The following is a 22448-nucleotide window of genomic DNA, read 5'->3' as shown; positions in this document are numbered from 1 at the left end:
TGGTGGGTGCCTGGAACTCGCTGCTGGGGGAGGTAGTGGAAGCAGATACAATAGTGAGTTTTAAGGGGCATCAAGTCAAGGGATGATAATGGAGAGGTGTTAGGGGAGAATGGTGTGGTCAAAGGATGCAGATAGGTTAAGAAGAATGAAGAGAGGTATTTTACCTTTGTCACAATCCATAGGATATCATTTGTGACTTTGATAGAAGTAGTGTGGCAGGGGTGGAAATCTGGTTGGAAGGATTCAAATGTCGACTTCTGAAAAGGATAAAGAAGGAGGCAACACCACGTTTAAGGACTTTAGAGAGGAAAGAAAGGTTTGAGATGGGATGGTCATTTGCAGGATGATGGGATCAAGGATGATGGAATTTGAAAAGAGGTGTGATCACAGATGACCAACTTCTGAGGAAAAAGAACTGTAAAACAATATCAGCTAGGAGGGGAGATTCGATAGTCATCAGGTTAGTTAGGACAGGAAGTGGGTCTAATGACCAAGATGAGCTTGGAAAGGGCACGAGGGGAATTAAGAGAAAAACTAGAGGAAGTTGTAAGTTCAGGACTGGGAAAGTGGGGAGCAGTAGGGGATGTTTGGCCAGGTGGGCATGTAGAAGGGAGGTATATGACTATGGAAACTGATCCAATGTTCTCAGACAAAAAAATGCATGAGTTCCTCACAATTTCTGTTGGAAGTGAAAATGGTGGCGCAGGGATGAGGGGTTTAAGGAGATAGTTTGTATTAGAGGAAAGAAGCCATTATCTTTCCATTCCAGGATGATCCTAAAATAGTGAGCAGTTTTATCAAATGAGAGTTACCAATAGTGCTTTATTTGGTCCAGCCAGATCTCCTGGTGGATGGTTTGACCAGCTGTCCACCATATCCATATACATCTGTATCCCTTGGACTTAAAGGCATGGTGATGAAATCTGTACTAGAGGGCATGGCTATGGTGAAGGAGAGTGATGGTTTCATTAGGGGCTATGACAGTAAAGGTGGAGGTGTGGGTGTGGTTGAACTAATCAGTATCTCTGGAAATATTGTGGTGAATAGAGGGTGAAAGCACAATTGTCAGCAAATTGGATGATAGTTTTTTTTTCCCAGGGACACATAGAACCATAGTGGGAGATCAGGGAGACCTCCGGTATCCCTGACGACAGCACCTGCAAAAGATGCATTCAGCTGTAGCTGCTAGCAAAGCGTGTTAGGGAACTGGAGAAGGAGCTTGATGACCTCCATCTAATTCAGGAGAATGAGAAGTATATAGACAGTAGCTTTAGGGAGATAGTTACACCTAAGCAGCTGAGCACAGGAAATTGGGTTACTGTAAGGAGAGGAAATGGCAGTGTGAAAGGACAGGCAGAGCAGGGTTCCCCTGTGGCCATACCCCTCCACAACAGGTATACTGAATTGGATACTGTTGTGGGAGATGCTTTACCTGGAACAAGCTGCAACAGCCGGAACTCTGATACTGCGTCTGGTTCTACAGCGCAAAAGGGTGGAATGAAGAAGAGGAGAGCAGTAGTGATAGGGGACTCAATGGTCAGAGGTACAGACCGGAGGTTCTGTGGTCGGGACAGAGACTCCCGCATGGTTTGTTGCCTCCCAGGTGCCAAGGTCAGCGATGTCTCTGATCGCGTGCACAGCGTTCTAAAGTGGGAAGGTGATCAGCCAGATGTCGTGGTACACGTCGGTACCAATGACACGGGAAGGAAGAGTGAGGAGGTCCTAAAGAGTGAGTACAAAGAGCTTGGAAGGAAATTAAAAAGCAGGACCCTGAGGGTAGTAATCTCAGGATTGCTACCTGAGCCACATGCCAGTGAGGGCAGGAGTAGGATGCTTGGGCGGATAAACACATGGCTGAGGAACTGGTGCAGGGGGCAGGGTTTCCAATTCTTGGATCATTGGGACCTCTTCTGGGGCAGGTGGGACCTGTACAAGAGAGAGGGGTTACACCTAAACTACAAGGGGACCAATATACTTGCAGGGAGATTTGCTAGTGTTATTGGGGAGCGTTTAAACTAGATTTGCAGGGGGATGGGAACCAGAGTGCCACAGCAGATAGTGGAGCAGGGGTAAAAAGACAGGTTAGTTCAAGCAAAATCACAAATGGAAGGGTAGAGTGTGGTGGAAATAATTTTTTGAGGTGTGTCTATTTCAATGCCAAGAGTATTGTGGGGAAGGCAGATGAGCTGAAGGCGTGGATAGACACATGGAAATATGACATTATAGCCATTAATGAAACTTGGCTACAGGAGGGGCAGGACTGGCAGCTCAATGTTCCAGGGTTCCAATGTTTCAGGTGGGATAGAGGCAGAGGGATAAAAGGTGGGGGAGTGGCATTGTTGGTCAGGGAAACTGTTACAGCGGTACTCAGGCAGGATAGATTAGGGAGCTTGTCTCCAGAGGCCCTATGGGTGGAGCTGAGAAACAGGAAAGGTATGACCACATTAATGGGCTTGTATTTTAGACCACCCAATAGTCAGCGAGAATTGGAGGAGCAAATCAGCGGAGAGATAGCTGACAACTGCAAGAAACACAAAGTTGTGATCGTAGGGGATTTTAATTTTCCACATATAGATTGGGACTCGCATACTGTTAAAGGTTTAGACGGGGTAGAGTTTGTAAAATGTGTTCAGGAGAATTTTCTACATCAGTATATAGAGGTGCCAACTAGAGAGGATGCGATATTGGATCTCCTATTGGGAAATGAGTTAGGGCAGGTGATGGATGTGAGTGTGAGGGAACACTTTGGATCCAGTGATCATAATGCCATTAGTTTCAACCTGAGCGTGGATAAGGATAGATCTGGTCCTCAGGTTGAAGTTCTGAACTGGAAAAAGGCCAAATTTGATGAAATGAGAAGGGATCTGGGAAGTGTGGATTGGCACAGGCTGTTCTCTGGTAAGGATGTAAATGGAAAGTGGGAGGCCTTCAAAGGATAAATTTTGAGAGTGCAGAGTTTGTATGTTCCTGTCAGGATTAAAGGCAAAGTAAATTGGAATAAGGAACCTTGGTTCTCGAGGGAGATTGTAACACTGATTAAGAGGAAGAGAGAGTTGTATGAAATGTACAGGCAGCAAGGAACAGATCAGATGCTCGAGGAGTATAAAAAGTGCAAGAAGCTACTTAAGAGGGAAATCAGGAGGGCTAAAAGAAGACATGAGGTTGCTTTGGCAGACAGAGTGAAGGAAAATCCAAAGAGCTTCTATAGGTATGTTAGGAGCAAAAGGATAGTGAGGGATAAAATTGGTCCTCTTGAAGACCAGAGTGGTAGACTGTGTATGGAACCAAAAGAGATGGGGGAGATACTAAATTGTTTTTTTGCATCCGCATTTACTGAGGAAATGGGCATGGAGTCTACGGAAATAGGGCAAACTGGTAGGGAGGCCATGGAACCTTTACAGATTAAAGGGGAGGAGGTACTCGCTGTCTTGAGGCAAATCAGAGTGGATAAATCCCCAGGACCGGACAGGGTATTCCCACGGACCTTGAGGGAAGCTAGTGTTGAACTTGCAGGGGCCCTGGCAGACATATTTAAAATGTCAGTATTCACGGGGGAGGTGCCGGATGATTGGAGGGTGGCTCATGTTGTTCCGTTGTTTAAAAAAGGTTCCAAAAGAAATCCGGGAAATTATCGGCCAGTAAGTTTGACGTCGGTGGTGGGCAAGTTATTGGAAGGTGTGATAAGGGATAGGATCTACAAATATTTGGCTAGACAGGGACTTATTAGGGAGAGTCAACATGGCTTTGTGCGTGGTAGGTCATGTTTGACCAATCTATTAGAGTTTTTTGAGGAGGTTACCAGGAAAGTGGATGAAGGGAAGGCGGTGGATGTTGTCTACCTGGATTTCAGCAAGGCCTTTGACAAGGTCCCTCATGGGAGGTTAGTTAGGAAGGTTCAGTCGCTAGGTATACATGGGGAGGTAGTAAATTGGATAAAACACTGGCTCAATGGAAGAAGCCAGAGAGTGGTTGTGGAGGATTGCTTCTCTGAGTGGAGGCCTGTGACTAGTGGTGTGCCGCAGGGATCGGTGTTGGGTCCATTGTTGTTTGTCATCTATATCAATGATCTGGATGATAATGTGGTAAATTGGATCAGCAAGTTTGCTGATGATACAAAGATTGGAGGTGTAGTGGACAGTGAGGAAGGTTTTCAAAGCTTGCAGAGGGATTTGGACCAACTAGAAAAATGGGCTGAAAATTGGCAAATGGAATTTAACGCAGACAAGTGTGAGATATTGCACTTTGGAAGGACAAACCAAAGAAGAACGTACAGGGTAAATGGTAGGACTCTGAAGAGTGCAGTTGAACAGAGGGATCTGGGAATACAGGTACAGAATTCCCTAAAAGTGACATCACAGGTGGATAGGGTCGTAAAGAGTGCCTTTGGTACATTGGCCTTTATAAATCGGAGTATCGAGTATAAAAGTTGGAGTGTTATGGTAAGGTTATATAAGGCATTGGTGAGGCCGAATTTGGAGTATTGTGTACAGTTTTGGTCACCTAGTTACAGGAAGGATGTAAATAAGATTGAAAGAGTGCAGAGAAGGTTCACAAGGATGTTGCCGGGACTTGAGAAGCTGAGTTACAGAGAGAGATTGAATAGGTTGGGACTTTATTCTCTGGAGCGTAGAAGATTGAGGGGAGATTTGATAGAGGTGTATAAGATTTTGATGGGTATAGATAGAGTGAATGCAAGCAGGCTTTTTCCGCTGAGGCTAGGGGAGAAAAGAACTAGAGGGCATGGGTTAAGGGTGAAAGGAGAAAAGTTTAAAGGGAATATTAGGGGGGGCTTCTTCACGCAGAGAGTAGTGGGAGTGTGGAATGAGCTGCCGGATAAAGTGGTAAATGCGGGGTCACTTTTAACATTTAAGAAAAACTTGGACGGGTTCATGGATGAGAGGGGTGTGGAGGGATATGGTCCAAGTGCAGGTCAGTGGGACTAGGCATAAAATGGTTCGGCACAGACAAGAAGGGCCATCAGGCCTGTTTCTGAGCTGTAATTTTCTATGGTTCTATGGTTCTATGATAAGAGGACAGTTAATTCAGAGAAGAGAGAGCATGATGAATTGAGTTTGAGTCATAGGGTTGTGCAGCGCAGGAAAGGCCCTATCGAATCTACACTGACAATAACTACCATTAAAGTCGCACTAATCCCATTTTCCAGCACTTGTCCCATATCCTTGAATGTCATGATATTCCAAGTGCTCACCAAATATTTTTTAAAGGTTATAAGGTTTGAAGTTGAGGTCATAAGGGTGATAAATGTTTTGGTGCAGATGCTGAGGGAGGGAAGCAGTGTGGAAATCTTTATCCTCTTTGGGATATAATCCAGAATATTGTTCATGATTGATGAACCAGATGGGCTCATTAATGGTGCTTGGAATAGTGGGTTTGTTCCAAGCAGCAAGACCACTCTGCCCCAGATATCTTTGTAAGTCGGTCTCCAAATAGGTATGGTTGTCCTAGTTGCAGGAAGTTTATGAGTGTTCCTTGTTGGCAACTACATATTTTTGATGATGGTTGTGCATCACTACCTAGGGACAACAGTTTACTCAAATACAATGGCTATTTTCTGACAATTTATAGGCAGGAGAGGGATAGAACATAGAACATAGAACATAGAACAGTACAGCACAGAACAGGCCCTTCGGCCCACGATGTTGTGCCGAGCTTTATCTGAAACCAAGATCAAGCTATCCCACTCCCTATCATCCTGGTGTGCTCCATGTGCCTATCCAATAACCGCTTAATGTGTTGGGATTGGTAGATCAAATGAAAAGTTAATGGCAAGAATACATTAACTGGCATATTTCCAATTGTTAATCTTAGTAATATTCAGCATCGTAACACTTTGGAGTGTTTGGCATCCAGATTTGGCAGAGCAGCATTTCAAATTCAATGGCTGCCTTGTCTCATGTGGTATGCAAAATAAGAGTTTTGGCATTTCCTGCTGCTGGAAAGACAGCTATGACTCACAGAGTTCCTGGGATTGGGGTGGAAAGTTTGCTGGTGCACTGGCATCATCTTGGAACTTGGAGTTATACTATAGAACATACAAAACATGATGGGACAGAAAAAGGATCTGCTGCTCCATCCACCTTGTCCCCTACAATTGCAAAGCATTAAAAGACCCTCGAGTGGCCCAGTGGTATTATCACTAGATTATCAATCTAGAAACTCGACTAATGTTCTGGGCTAAAAACAAAATACTGAAGATGCTGGAATCTGAAACAAAGACAGAAAGTGCTGGAAAATCTCAGCAAATGCTGGAAAAACAGAAAACAGACATCTTCCGGGGATCCAAGTTCAACTCCCACCACGGCTGATGGTGAAATTTGAATTCAATAAAAAATATCTGGAATTGAGGGTCTATTGATGACCATGAAATCATGGTCGATTGTTGTAAAAACCCAGCTGGTTCACTAATATCCTTTAGGGAAGGAAATCTGCGCTTACCCAGTCTGGCCTACATGTGACCCCAGAGCCACAGCAATTTGGTTGACTCTCAACTGCCCTCTGAACAAATGATGGGCAATAAATGCTGGCCAGCCAGCGACACCCATGTCCCACGAATGAATGAAAAGAAGATCTGAACTATCCCCTTTTTGCAGAACAAACCTTTTATGTGCTTCCCTCACAATCACACCTTTAGGTAAAATATCCACCCTTCATTGCCAGATTCCATGTTTCAATGAATTACATATTCATATCAGTGTCATTCAGAGGCACATTGGAGCTTGAAAAGGTTCCCACTATCTACTCACAGAATTATTCTTGTATATCATCATTCTTCCTTCTTTCAACATTTACCATGGGGGAGATGATGGTGTCATAGTAATATCACTGGATTAGTAATACACACGTCCAGGCTAATACCCTGGGGATACAGGGTTGAAACCAACCATAGCAGTGGGTAGAATTTAAGTTCAATGAATAAATCTGAATTATAAAGCTAGTTTCAGTAATGGTTGGCATAACCGATTGTTGTAAAAACCCAACTGATTCACTATGCCCTTTAAGGAAGGAAAGCTGGTGTTCTTAGCTGGCCTGACCTACATGGGATCCTATGTGGTTGACTCTTAATTGTGTGGCAAGCCACTCAATTCATGGCATCTAGGAATGAGTAACGAATGCTGGTCTTGTTAATGATACCTACCTACATCCCAGGAAAGAATGAATTAAAAAAACTAGCTAAAATCTGTTGCCAATTGGCAGCATCCTCTTCTCCTTCTGTGAACATGTAAATGGAGGAACCGTCTGTCCTCTGGGGAAAGGAATTTCACAGACTAATGACCTTCTGAGGGAAAAAGAAATTCCTCATCTCCGTCTTAAATAGGTGAATGGTAGGCTGGTGAAAAAGGTTGGATCTCATGGGATAAAGGGGGAGGTGGCTAGATGGGTGGAGAACTGGCTTGGTCACAGAAGACAGAGGGTGGTAGTGGAAGGGTCTTTTTCCGGCTGGAGGCCTGTGACTAGTGATGTTCCGCAGGGCTCTGTATTGGGACCTCTGCTGTTTGTGATTTATATAAATGATCTGGAAGAAGGTGTAACTGGGGTGATCAGTAAGTTTGCGGACGACACAAAATTGGCAGGACTTGCAGATAGTGAGGAGCATTGTCAGAAGCTACAGAAGGATATAGATAGGCTGGAAATTTGGGCAAAGAAATGGCAGATGGAGTTCAATCCTGATAAATGCGAAGTGATGCATTTTGGTAGAAATAATGTAGGGAAGAGCTATACGATAAATGGCAGAACCATAAAGGGTGTAGATACGCAGAGGGACCTGGGTGTGCAAGTCCACAGATCCTTGAAAGTGACGTCACAGGTGGAGAAGGTGGTGAAGAAGGCATATGGCATGCTTGCCTTTATAGGACGGGGCATAGAGTATAAAAGTTGGGGTCTGATGTTGCAGATATATAGAACGTTGGTTCGGCCGCATCTGGAATACTGCATCCAGTTCTGGTCGCCACACTACCAGAAGGACGTGGAGGCTTTGGAGAGAGTACAGAGGAGGTTTACCAGGATGTTACCTGGTATGGAGGGGCTTAGTTATGAGGAGAGATTGGGTAAACTGGGGTTGTTCTCCCTGGAAAGACGGAGGATGAGGGGAGACTTAATAGAGGTGTATAAAATTATGAAAGGCATAGATAGGGTGAACGGTGGGAAGCTTTTCCCCAGGTCGGTGGTGACGTTCACGAGGGGTCATAGGTTCAAGGTGAAGGGGGGGAAGTTTAACACAGATATCAGACGGACATATTTTACACAGAGGGTGGTGGGGGCCTGGAATGCGCTGCCAGGCAAGGTGGTGGAGGCGGACACACTGGGAACGTTTAAGACTTATCTAGACAGCCATATGAACGGAGTGGGAATGGAGGGATACAAAAGAATGGTCTAGTTTGGACCAGGGAGCGGCACGGGCTTGGAGGGCCGAAGGGCCTGTTCCTGTGCTGTATTGTTCTTTGTTTTTTGTTTGTGACTTCTCGTTCTATTCTCCCACAAGAGGAAACATCTGCTCAGTAGCCTCCCAGTCAAGTTCCCTCAGGATCCTATATGTTTCAATAAGATCAAATCTCCTTTTTCTAAATTCTGACTGTTTCAACCTTTTCTCTTAAGATACCCCCTTTATCCCAGGAATCAGTGAAGTGAACCTTCTCTGACCTGCTCCTAATGCAATAATGTCCTTTCCCAACTAAGGAGACAAGAACTGTACACAGTTCTCTAGATTTGGTTTCATCAATGCCCCGTACAATAATAGCAAGACTTCCCTACTTTTATCTTCCATTCCTCTTGCAATAAATTACAATGTTTCATATGCCTGTGGTGAACCATAGTTGGTTACCACTGAGTACTGAACCATAGTTGTTCAGCACTATGGGTACTTGTAGATATGTTACTGTTGTCACTGTTGGGGTTAGGGTTGGGGGTGTTCTACCTGTTGATATTGTTCTGTGGTACACTCCAGTTGGCTCCGCCTACCTGGAGGAGTATAAAGGTCACTGCACTGCCTGGTGACCCTTTAGTCTGGGATTGTATTGTATATAGTATGCTCCATTCTTGTTAGTAATAAAAGCCTTTATTTCCCGGGTACAATCCAGCCTCCCGAGTGATTTAATCGCGCATCAATTTTATTACTAACAAAATTTTGGTAAAAAAAAAACCATGGAGCAAATGTTGAAACCCGATCGGCTTACTTTAGATCCACGTGCGGCGGGAGCGTCGAACACTTTCGACCATTAGTTAAAGTGTTTTCATGACTACATCGATGCCTCAACAGCCATTCAAAACGACGCCGATAGACTGCAGGTCCTCCACGCAAGGGTAAGCGACACCGTATATTCAACAATCTGTGATGCCCAAGACTACAAAGGGGCCATCGAACTACTTAAGAAACTGTACAACAAACCGCCAAACGAGATCCATGCTCGACACCTTCTAGCCACTCGACGGCGGCAGCCCGGCGAAACGACAGGACAGTACCTGCGCGAACTTCAGCAGCTAGCCAGAGCCTGCAACTGCAAGCCAGTGTCAACAGCCCAGTATACGAATGACTTGATCCGAGATGCGTTCGTGGCGGGAATCGGCTCGTCGTATATTCGCCTTCGGCTGCTAGAGCACGGTAACTTAGACCTCGCTAAGACGGTGGAATTGGCTGACACGATGGAAATGGCCTCCAGAAGTCTAGAAACTTACCCCACCGACCACGTGGGAACATTGTGGCAAGTACAGCCACCGACTCAACTTTACCCAGCGGCTCCGAAAAACTGCGCGATTGTGCTTTCAACCTCGGACCTGACGACGGCGTCAGCTCCAGGAGGCCCGCGGTGCTATTTCTGTGGATTGGCGAAACACCCTCGGCAGCGATGTCCAGCTAGAATGGTATTTTGCTCCACGTGTGGGAAGAAAGGGCATTATGCCAAAATCTGCAGGACCAAACCACCCTCCAAGCATAGCAGCGCGGCGTGTGATTCTCCAGAGCCTGTCTCCTTGTCTCCAGCTTCTTCGAGGTCTTCCACCACGTGCGATTCCAGAGCGCCGCCATTCCTGACGATGAAGACGCAAGACACGTGCGACCTGCAGGGGCCGCCACTTTTAGCGCCACCGACCACGTGCGATCCATGGGCGCAGCCATTTTGGTCGGCACCGACCGCAGACGACCAGCAGGGATCATCATCAACCATCTCAGCTGCCTGCAGTTGCACTCAAAACCCAACGGTGGCGTCAATCATCCTGGACCAGACCAAGCCTCACAGACTCGACAAGTCCATGATGGACATAGAGCTTGCCTGAGTCCAGGAGATTGTCGCCACCTCGAGATGTGCTCGAGTCCAGCAGATTGTCGCCACCTCGTGGTCCACCTGTCTGTGAGGAACTGGAGGAGTCACTGGACACCGCCTTGGAGAGAAGGTCATCACGGTCACCAGAACCGGCGTTACCGCCAGTGTTGAGGAGGTCGCAGAGACGGTGCTGGTCCTCCCATACAACTGAACTTGTGAATATATGTACAGTTGTTCTGGTTTTTTTTTGCCCCGCCAGCCTTTGTTCTAAAGGAGGGGTGAATGTGGTGAACCATAGTTGGTTACCACTATGAGTACTGAACCATAGTTGTTCAGCACTATGGGTACTTGTAGATATGTTACTGTTGTCACTGTTGGGGTTAGGGTTTGGGGTGTTCTACCTGTTGATATTGTTCTGTGGTACACTTCAGTTGGCTCCGCCTACCTGGAGGAGTATAAAGGTCACTGCACTGCCTGGTGACCCTTTAGTCTGGGATTGTATTGTATATAGTATGCTCCATTCTTGTTAGTAATAAAAGCCTTTATTTCCCGGGTACAATCCAGCCTCCCGAGTGATTTAATCGCGCATCAATGCCTTCCTAATCACTTGCTGCACCTGCTTTTAACTTTTGTGATTCATGCACCAGGACACCCAGATTCCTCTGCACTGCACAACTCTGCAATCCCTCTCTTGCCAAAAGAGAAAATGCTGGAAAATCTCAGCAGATCTGGCAGCATCTGTAAGGAGAGAAAATGCTGCCAGACCTGCTGAGATTTTCCAGCATTTTTTCTTTTAGTTTCAGATTCCAGCATCCGCAGTAATTTGCTTTTACCCTCTCCTGCCATAGTGGACAAGTTCACATTTTCCCACTTTATATTCCATCTGCCAAATGTGTGCTCACTCACTAACCTACATAAGTCTTTATGTCCTCCTCACAAACTACTTTCCATCCGATCTTTGTGTCATCAGCAAATACAGCAACCATTCATCCAGTCCCTTCATCTAATTCATTGATATAGATTGTAAACAGTTGAAGATCCAGCACTTGATCCCTGTGACACTCCAGTAATTACAACGTGCCAACCTGAAATGACACACTTATCCCTACATTTGTTTCCCGTTAGCTCAATGATCTTCTGTTCATGATAATATGTTATCCACCTACATCATGAGCTCATATTGTGTAGTAACCTTTGATGTGACACTTTATTAAGCGGTTTTTGGAAAATCAAGTACATCACGTCAACAGGTTCCCTTTTATCCATGTAACTTATTACTTCCTCAAACATGATTTCCCTTTCATAAAACTATGTTGACTCTGCCTGATGGCATTAAGATTTTCTAAATGCCTCATTATAACCTCCTTAACATAGATTCTAGCATTTTCCCTATGACAGATGTTAAATTAACAGGTCTGTAATTTCTTGCTTTCTATCTCCTGCCATTCTTGAAGAGAGTTACATTCGTTAATTTTTAATCTGATGGGACCTTTCCCGAATCTGTGGAATTTTGGAACATTAAAACCAACGCAATTACAATTTCTGCAGCCACTAATTTAAAGACCCTTGGGTGAAGTCCATCAGTTTCTGGGGATATGTCAGCCTTTAGTTCTCCTAGTTTTCTTAGAACCCTTTCCCTGGTGATTGTATTTGTTTTATGTTCCTCTCTAAGTATAGCTGTCTCGCATAATAATTAACTAATTGGAAATGGAGGTTGCAGTAATGAGCGCAGCGTGCCTGTGACAGAAATTCGTAATTCCTCTTCTGGACTTATTGTATTTGACACTCAAAGACCCCTGGTTGTTGCAGCGGACAGCAGCTGGACAGAATACCACGTCTGAAATATTCATAAGATGTGCTGTTCCAAGTTTCCAATTCCCTATTCCTGTTTATGGCTGAAAAACAGGTGCAGTGCATGGGAGGATCAATCCTATTATGAATGTAGCAGTGATTTTATTGCTTTTAGATTTTAAACTTAAAGGGGTCAAGTTTCATCTTTAACACTTATGGAGCCAGTAGTATTCTGGTTGCCATCCTGGAGATGTGATAGCATCTCTGAACATCCACACTAAAAGGCCTCAAAGTGCAGCCTGTTGTCATTGTGGTGTGGGATTTAGGTTGGAGATAGCTGTCACCTCGAGCCTGGGACTATGCTGCAGGTAGATTTCAATCATCTCTATGGTGGCATTTGCTGTGTTCACTAACAGGCCAATAGTGGAGCAAGATCACAAATGGGCATGCTACATGTGATTGAAAAGGATCAGGTTGCCTTGTCAACTACAAGAGGCAAGCTGTAGCAGACTTCTCAGGACTTGGCTGCTGTGAAATAAGGGTCACTTCAATTCAGAGGCCCCCACTGGAATGTACTGTAGCCACTCAGATCACACCTTGGAAAAGTACAAAGTTAGAAGTACAAGTTCACATATGGCACACTCGTAGGGGGAAGTAGAGTGGTGCAAATCACAAAAGTACACTCTCAATTTTATCTTTTCACTGAAGTTGTCAACATTGTTTATTGGCAATGTTTGTGAATGCTTTCATCAGATAATATGAATTGGTTCATGTGAGTTAGTATGTACAGAGTCTGTGGGTAATGGTGAAGTAGCCAGATGTAGTCGTCTAGAGAAGATGGTACAAATGTTTCTTGTAGCTGGCAATGAGTTTTCCTCTGCAATTTCACATTTATTGCTCTTTTTCCTGAAGTCTTTTCTGTCAATGGCAGCTTTGTTCACATAATATAATACACCCCACTAAGGCCCTCTGTTACATGTCTCAGGTTATTCTTTGACACTCTGCTTACCTTTGTTCTGCCATTTACACATTCTGACCTCTCCACGGCTGCTATCAACACCATTCTTAGCCATGATCACCATCATTTACATTCCCTTTGACTTTTTGTCTGTGACATCTTTGTCAATTAGCCACCCCACCCCTCCTTACAATAAAAATCTTGTCCTATTTGCTTTGCCTTCAGCCTTGATGAAGAGTCGTCCCGACTCAAAATGTTAGCTCTGCTCTCTCTCCACAGATGCTTTCAGACTTGCTGAGATTTTCCAACATTTTCTGTTGTTGTTGCAGCTTTGTTCGTAGTTTCTCGATGAGGAGATGTCTGAGGAAGGCAAAGTGTGTAACATGTAGAACACTATTATGACCCATGAGAACATAGCTGGAGTGAATTACTACATGCTTCAAATAGACCAATACAATGGCTATTGCTAGAGTTATTAGTTCTGGTCAGCAGCATGGGGTGGTTGCCTTTGTAAAGATTTCGGCCCCGCTATTTGGCCAAATTCAGGCATCAGTGCTATGACCTAAGTGTCATAAAAACAGAAAATATTGGAAACACCCAGCAGGTCAGGCATAAGATCTAGGCTTAAGGGCATTTTTGATGGGCAAGGTTAATTCTGCTTCGTTGCTGGGTTAGAGCACTCAGAATGAGCCCAACGCTCCACTGGGAGATTTGAAATGCAAGAAAATCTCAATCTATGAAGAACGCTAACAGTTGAAATCTCTTAATTGAGCTCAGGACTTTCCACTATTATTTCTAGAATTTATTTGCACAAAACATGGAACAATAATATCATTGTAGTGACATTAGTATCATAAAACATACTTGAAACCGGTGATCTGTGCTCTTTTAAGCTCATGCTGGGAGGTGGCGAATAGACAAAAATGGGAAATAAAGGTAGCAAATGACAAATCGAGATGTATTTATTTTTGTGATTTCTTTTCCTTACAGTTGTTTGGCTGTGGAGCAGTGGCACAAGTTACCCTCAGCAGGGGTACCCATGGACGGTTTTTGACTGTTAATTTTGCTTTTGGATTTGCAGTGATGCTTGGTGTCCTGATAGCTGGCCAAGTGTCAGGTATATCCTTATTTATATGTCTTTCTCTCTATATATACATATATTAAATTATAAGTCGATCAGTCAATTGGTTCTAATGGCTGGTTTGTGATGCAGAGCGATCCCAACCGCACGGGTTCAATTCCCGAACTAGCTGAGGTTATTCATGAAGACCTACCTTCTCAACCTTGCCTGAGGTGTGGTGATCCTCAGGTTAAATTGCCACCAGTCAGCTCTCCCCCTCAAATGGGAGAGCAGCCTATGGTTATCTGGGACTATGACGACTTTACCTTTACTTTTACTGAAATATTGTATATGCCCCACTGAGGCAATTTTAAAGACATTGCATATGTAAAGAGAGCGGGATTAATTGGATAGCTCTTTCAAGGTGCTGGCGCAGGTGTAATGGGCTGAATGGCCTCCTTCTGTGCTGTTTCATTTGATGATTCTAGTGCAGATGAAGTGGGAAGGTTGGTGGAGGAGGAAGTCCTGTGTAAAAGGAAGGAAATTGTTTGGGATTCATTGTCTCAGTGAGCATAATGCAAGGGTTGGAGACGGGAGAGTGAATGTTCAGGGTAATTAGTGATATACGTGCACCTGTTTTTCAGGTGTAATGGACGGAACGCATACCAGTTTAGCAGTGGGATATTCTGTGACCAATCTGTGCGGGTCCTGTTTTAAAACTTGTGGTGCCTTGTGTTTCAGGTGGAGAATCATGAGACCAGGAGAAACTGTGACAATTCTACCTCTCTTCCTGTACATGACAATTCTGTGCTGGATGTTCACAGCACATGTGTAGACTATTTCAGTGTTGCAAAACCTGCAACATGAATACATTTACTTTAGATTGCCCACCTATTAACGACTTTGAATATTGTTCTCACATCTGTATCAGAAGCATATGGCCAATGCTTTCAAAGTATACCAGAAACTAGGATCCTTTGCACATGTTGAATGGTAGTTGTATGACACATGGTACTGCTGTGTTTAGGTGCTATTAAACTGTAGCTAAATAATTGACACCTGGATTCTGCTTTCTGTAGTATAATACCTGTGACTAGGTAGCTGCACCAAGTATGTTGTTCAGGTTGGGCACTCCTAACCAAGTAGAATGCTACAGCTTCAAGGAAGGAAGGGAAACAATGAAAAATCTAAAAGGCAGAGCTTAACATGATCAAGATGTTTCTGAAAATAAGTCATGTTCCTCTATCATTGAATCTTTGCATCACAGAAGGAGGCCAAATGGCCCATCCTGCCCCTGCTGTCTTTTTAAAAGAGCTTTCCAATTATGCTCATTTACCTGCTGTTTCCCTATAACCCTGCATTTTTCTTCCTTTCAAGTATTTATCCAACGTTACTACTGAATCTGTTTCCACCAGCCTTTCAGGCAATCCGTTACAAATCATTATAACTGTATTTTTAAAAAATTCTCCAAGTCATGTCTGGCTCTTTTTCCAATTACTTTAAATCTGTGGGCATTGCCCCTTCTACCACTGGAAACAGTTTCTCCTTATGAAGGTTAATTTATAAAATGGTAGGTGGTAGTATGGACAGGGAGTGAGAAGAGATGCAGACAAAGGTACAGATTCTGTTGGATAGGGTATGGTTAGTGGAATCCCCCAGGGGATACTGTGCCATTCTGGTCTTCATTTTAATAATTCAAGTTTAAGCTGAAGTACAAATTTACAAGGATTGGGAGTTTAAAAGTAATTAAGACTACATTCTCTCAAACTTGGAATCTTTAAGAGAACATTAGTTTATTTGTTAAAAAGTTTATTTTATTAGTGTCACAAGTAGACTTAGATTAATACTGCAGTGAAGCTACTATGAAAATCCCCTAGTCACCACACTCCGGCACCTGTTCGGGTACACCGAGGGAGAATTTAGCATGGCCGATGCACCTAACCAGCATGTTTTTCGGACTGTGGGAGGAAACCGGAGCACCTGGAGGAAACCCACGTGGGGAGAAAGTGCAAACTCCACACAGACAGTGACCCAAGTCGGGAATTGAACCTGGGTCCCTGGCGCTGTGAGGCAGCAGTGCTAACCACTGTGCCACCATGCTATACATTACATGTCAATACATTAGATAATGGTATTGAAAATGATAAATGGGAACAGGTATCCATAGATGACATTAGTACATTGATGATGTGAGACCTTGATCCCAAGTACCAGAGACATAAAGGGTGGAATTAGAAAAAAACATTTTCATGCAACCTTTTTTGCCACATGTAGGAAACAATTTTAAATTGATTGTAACTGTCAAAAGTTCATTGGTTGTTACTTAGAAGAATAAAGAACATCATGGGATGAAATGAAGCAAATTAGATTAGTTTGAGGAGAAAACAGGAAAATCTCAAAGGCATTGAGTGGGCCCAAAGTCAGTGCAGGTCAGAACAGCGGTCTTGGTCTCCCTCTATGGCTGGGAATTTCCTTGGAGTTGCCCCTGAACTGTCACTGGAACTGCACTGGAATTTCTGCCACAATTGGTGGAGCAGGAGTAGTTCTGAGGAAATTCTCAGCCATAGTTTCTATGTGGAGTCAATCAATGCGGTGAAATTATGAGGAGATATCCTTTTAAGGTAATTCGAGTAAAGCAAATAAATTAAATTAAAATGGCAGATAAAACCTTTTCATCTGAAAAGATGTGCAGGTTAGGTGGATTGGCCATGCTAAATTACCCCTTAGTGTCAGGGGGATTAGCAGGGTAAATACGTGGGGTTACAGGGACAAGGCCTGGTTGGTGCTGGTTCAATGGGCCGAATGGCCTCCTTCTGCACTGCAGGATTCTATGATTCTATGGATCCACACTCATTTTGCACAGTTCAATTCTGAAGCACAAATATTAATTATCAATTGTGATTATTTTCTTCCTCCTATAGGCGCTCACCTGAACCCTGCTGTGACCTTTGCTATGTGTTTGCTTGCTCGTGAGCCCTGGATAAAATTTCCCCTCTACTCTTTGGCCCAAATATTAGGTGGCTTCCTTGGATCTGGTGTCATTTTTGGCTTGTACTTTGGTAAGTAACAAAGGTATTTTCTTTTTAAAATTAAATTGTACAGAGTAACTTTCCTCTCGGGAATGATACATAAGAACATAAGAACTAGGAGCAGGAGTAGGTCATTTGGCCCCTTGAGCCTGCTCCGCCATTCAATAAGATCCTGGCTCAGGAAATGCTGGAAAGACTCACTCTGCTGGGCAGCTGGCAGAGAGTTGATTCTCAGGTTAGTCAGATTCACTCAGGCAGAAGATTATTTAAACATTATCACTTGCCCTTGGCTTGAATATTTCTGCTCCTCAGCATTATCCTGAATGTGTTGCCGGGTCTTCTGAGCCCGGTTTCTCCATAAATACAGAGCACACCATCCCTCAAAGAACTCCATCACAGCTCTCGCGCTTGGGGGAATGACAAGACTTGCCTCCTTCTTAGGGCATGAGCTGCTGTTTGATAAGTCAAATGTCCAGTTTGAATGTTAGTGATCGGGTGTGTGGGTGAATGTGTAAATGGATAGGGTGGTAGGGTAGGTAGTGGGGTGAGTTGGTAGGTAGGGTGGCAGGTTGGTAGGGTGGCAGGTGTGTTGGGTGGCATGTTGATAGGGTGGTAGGTGGGTGAGATGGCAGGTGGGTAGAGTGGCAGGTGGGTAGGGAGATATGTAAGGGTGGCAGGTGAGTGAGGTTGCTGGTGGGCGGGTGGCAGGTGAATGAGCTGGCAGCTTGGTTAAAGGGCAGTCGGATCATGTTGGGATGGACAGTAAGGTTGGGGGCTCATCAGGTCAGATCGGGGGGGGGTTGTTGGATGCTGAGTGATAGTCAGGTCTGGTCACAGTTTGGTCAATATTCAGGAGGGTGGCAGTTGTGGGGGATGGGGGGGTGGGATCATGGGGTTAGTTGGGAAATTTATGGGATAGTTGTGGGGTCGAGAGGACGGAGTCAAGGGGTCAGTATGAATGATTGGGATGTCAGTTCTGTAGATACCGAAGAATAAGACTTGGATTTTTCTGTCTAACGCTTCTTGAGTAACTGCTGTGGAAGTACTGTAGAATTGTCCAAAACCTCGCAACCTAATTTAGAGTCGGATTCATAGAACATAGAACATAGAACAGTACAGCACAGTACAGGCCCTTCGGCCCACGATGTTGTGCCGACCCTTTTCCGAAACCAAGATCAAGCTAGGGAGTGCCCTATCATTCTAGTGTGCTCCATGTGCCTATCCAATAACCGCTTGAAAGTTCCTAAAGTGTCCGACTCCACTATCACAGCAGGCAGTCCATTCCACACCCCAACCAGTCTCTGAGTAAAGAACCTACCTCGGACATCCCTCCTATATCTTCCACCACAAACCTTATAGTTATGCCCCCTAGTAACAGCTATATCCACCCGAGGAAATAGTCTCTGAACGTCCACTCTATCTATCCCCCTCATCATCTTATAAACCTCTATTAAGTCGCCTCTGAACCTCCTCCGCTCTAAAAAGAAAAGCCCTAGCTCCCTCAACCTTTCCTCATAAGATCTACTCTCCAAACCAGACAGCATCCTGGTAAATCTCCTTTGCACTCTTTCCAGTGCTTCCACATCCTTCTTATAGTGAGGTGACCAGAACTGCACACAATATTCCAAATGTGGTCTCACCAAGGTCCTGTACAGTTGCAGCATAACCCCACGGCTCTTAAACTCCAACCCCCTGTTAATAAACGCTAACACACTATAGGACTTCTTCACGGCTCTATCCACTTGAGTGGCAACCTTCAGAGATCTGTGGATATGAACCCCAAGATCTCTCTGTTCCTCCACATTCCTCAGAACCCTACCTTTGACCCTGTAATCCGCATTCAAATTCGTCCTACCAAAATGAATCACCTCGCACTTATCAGGGTTAAACTCCATCTGCCATTTTTCGGCCCAGCTCTGCATCCTATCAATGTCTCTTTGCAAACTACAACAGCCCTCCACCTCATCCACTACTCCACCAATCTTGGTGTCATCCGCAAATTTACTGATCCACCCTTCAGCCCCCTCCTCCAAGTCATTTATAAAAATCACAAATAGCAGAGGACCCAGCACTGATCCCTGTGGTACAGCGCTGGTAACTGGTCTCCAGTCTGAAAATTTTCCATCCACCACCACCCTCTGTCTTCTTTGAGATATGATGTGGAGATGCCGGCGTTGGACTGGGGTAAACACAGTAACAGTTTTAACAACACCAGGTTAAAGTCCAACAGGTTTATTGGGTAGCAAATACCATTAGCTTTCGGAGCGCTGCTCCTTCGTCAGATGGAGTGGAAATCTGCTCTCAAACAGGGCACAGAGACACAAAATCAAGTTACAGAATACTGATTAGATGCAAATCTCTACAGCCAACCAGTTCTTAAAGATACAGACAATGTGAGTGGAGGGAGCATTAAGCACAGGTTAAAGAGATGTGTATTGTCTCCAGACAGGACAGCCAGCAAGTCCAGAAGGCAAGCTGTGGGGGTTACCGATAGTGTGACATAAACCCAAATAAACCCAACTTGGGTGTTGGGTTTATGTCACACTATCAGTAACCCCCACAGCTTGCCTCCTGGACTTGCTGGCTGTCCTGTCTGGAGACAATACACATCTCTTTAACCTGTGCTTAATGCTCCCTCCACTCACATTGTCTGTATCTTTAAGAACTGGTTGGCTGTAGAGATTTGCATTCTAATCAGTATTCCGTAACTTGATTTTGTGTCTCTGTGCCCTGTTTGAGAGCAGATTTCCACTCCATCTGACGAAGGGGCAGCGCTCCGAAAGCTAATGGTATTTGCTACCAAATAAACCTGTTGGACTTTAACCTGGTGTTGTTAAAACTGTTTCTATGAGATAGCAAATACTTATCCAATCGGCCAAATTTCCCTCTATCCCACACCTCCTTACTTTCTTCATGAGCCAACCATGGGGGACCTTGTCAAGCGCCTTACTAAAATCCATGTATATGACATCAACTGCTCTACCTTCATCGACACACTTAGTTACCTCATTCATTCATGGAGAGTCCCAAAGAGCAGGGAAATTGCTCATCAGGGGTTCAAACTTCAAGGATAGTTTCCACAGAAATCAGTGTGTCAGGAATTCTGTGGGATACCAACATGCATCTTGGATAATAAGTACTGTCCAGAGACCAATGTTTCTATGTGTAGATATATTACTAAAGTAGTATTGGTTGAATTTATTGGTGATTAAAATATTTTATTGTCTGTGAGGAAACTTCACTCTTTCCCCAAAGGTGTTGGAGCTCTGTTTTGGAAATCACCGATATTTAGGCAGTAAGAGGTGAGACCTGAGGGTCATAACTAAAAGATGTTCACTAATAAGTACAATTGGCCACTCAGGAGGAACTGCTATAATTTGATTTGATTTATTATTGTCACATGTATTAGCATACAAGTGAAAAGTATTGTTTCTTGTGCGCTATACAGACAAAGCATACCATTCATAGAAAAGGAAACGAGAGAGTGCAGAATTTAGTGTTACAGTCATAGCTGGGGTGTAGAGAAAGATCAATTTAATGCAAGGTAGATCCATTCAAAAGTCTGATGGCAGCAGGGAAGCTGTTCTTGAGCTGGTTGGTACATGACTTCAGACTTTTGTATCTTTTTCCCGACGGAAGAAGGTGGAAGAGAGTATGTCTGGGGTATGTGGGGTCCTTAATTATGCTGGCTGCTTTGTCTAGGCAGTGGGAAGTGTGGACAGAGTTAATGGATGGGAGGCTGGTTTGCCTGATGGGGTAGTTAAAGCAAATGGGAAAGTTGCATTTCAGGGGAAGCTGGATAAGTATGCAATGGAAAATCTGTCACAATCCAGTTAGAGACCAGTAACTTCTTGTTTCAATTAAAGTTTGAAATCTCAGTTACCCACCAGGAGAATAAAGCCACAAGATTCCACTGTTTTAAACAAACAAAATACATTTTACTATACAAAGTCAGAGAAGTAAAGCGATCTACAATATATACCTTATGCTCTAACATTCAGAATTAACATGAGGTAACTATGAATCAACAGGCAAACTGTAGTCAAATACTCCACAATGCACATTAAATGACAGCTGTGACCAAGACAGATCCCATGGATTTCTCAGCAACTCATCCAGAAGTCCAGTGAGCACTGTGAGTTACAGCATCTCATTACAACTCTTATTCCCTCATGAGAGATTTCAACCTTTCAATTTCAAAGATCTAACCTATGAATTTCCTCAAAAACTCTCCCAACTCGAACTCTCTCAGACATCCTGATGGTTCAATCTCTCCTCCTGAGAATGCATTTCATTGGATTCATAAAGCTGTACTCCCATTTCTAATTACTGACATGCTTCCAATTCTTTTTCAGACCATTAGCTTTACTAAGGTAGCACTGCCACTGGGTTTCTCTGAACTCCAGTCTCCTGGCTGCACTGAGCTATAAATGGCTCCGAGGGTTTCTCTGAGCCCTGGCTTGCTAGCAAGGAACAAGCAATCTTCCATCACCTTCTCAGCTCCTCAGGACTTCTCCTGAGCCCTAACTGCACTAAAGAGCCCCCAGAGCTTTCCTGTGAGCTGAAAATCACATTAGGTCCAAACACAAGTTCACTGAATGCTCAAACTAATTTAGCTCCAACTCCTAAAAGCAGAACATCTCTTTGACCTTCTCTTCTTTGCAAGCAGTGCAGACATATGGCGGGATTTCATGGTCAGCCTGCTGCAGGACTGGAAATTCCTATCTGAGGTCAATGGGCCTTTTCCTGACCCATCAAGTTTTCATCCCACCCACGATGATTCCCACAGTGGGCAGGACTGGAAAATCCCACTCCATGTCTCCAGTTTGCCAGCGGAGTAAGCCCACCTGCTGTTTTATGGGTCCATCTCTTCTATTTTGACTCTGCTAAATTAACATGGGTAATCTTCTGAACTGTCATTTTCTTTTAGCTGTTCTGGCAATCTCTAACGCTCAGCATTTTAGCTACAATCTTCCCAGAACTAAACATTTCCCCAAAAATCTTAACATGGACCATGAGCTAGAGATTTGTTACAAAAAGAATAGAGACATCTGCTGGTCGAGTTAGTTAAAGGAGAGTGAGATGTCTTGATGGGCTTCATCCTAGAGATAGAAAGTAGCAAATACTGGCCAGTTAGCTAACATCAATCAGAGGGATTCTGCTGGAATTTATTATTAAGGAGATTATAGCAGTGCACTTAGAATATCTCAATGTAATCAGGCAGACTCAACATGGATTTGTGCAAGGGAAATCATGTTTAACAAATTTATTGGAGCTCTTTGAGAAATAACAAGCAACATGGATAAAGGGGAACCTGTGGATGTGCTGTACTTAGA

The 22448-nt window shown here is 44.1% G+C and overlaps 1 protein-coding gene across 1 annotated transcript in view; it reads left to right on the top strand.

Moving 5' to 3' along the window:
* LOC144498899 (aquaporin-3-like) overlaps positions 1-22448 on the top strand; it is a 41662-nt gene that overhangs the window by 4990 nt on the left and 14224 nt on the right. Inside the window, exons 2-3 of the mRNA XM_078220763.1 lie at positions 14014-14140; positions 17005-17142. Coding sequence (XP_078076889.1) covers positions 14014-14140; positions 17005-17142 — 265 coding nt within the window. The remainder of the gene's footprint in view (positions 1-14013; positions 14141-17004; positions 17143-22448) is intronic.

This window comes from Mustelus asterias, chromosome 1 (assembly GCF_964213995.1).
Source record: "Mustelus asterias chromosome 1, sMusAst1.hap1.1, whole genome shotgun sequence".
Classification (NCBI taxonomy): Eukaryota; Metazoa; Chordata; class Chondrichthyes; order Carcharhiniformes; family Triakidae; genus Mustelus; species Mustelus asterias.
Note: the sequence above shows the minus strand (reverse complement) of the source record. Positions and strands in the feature narration are given on the sequence as shown.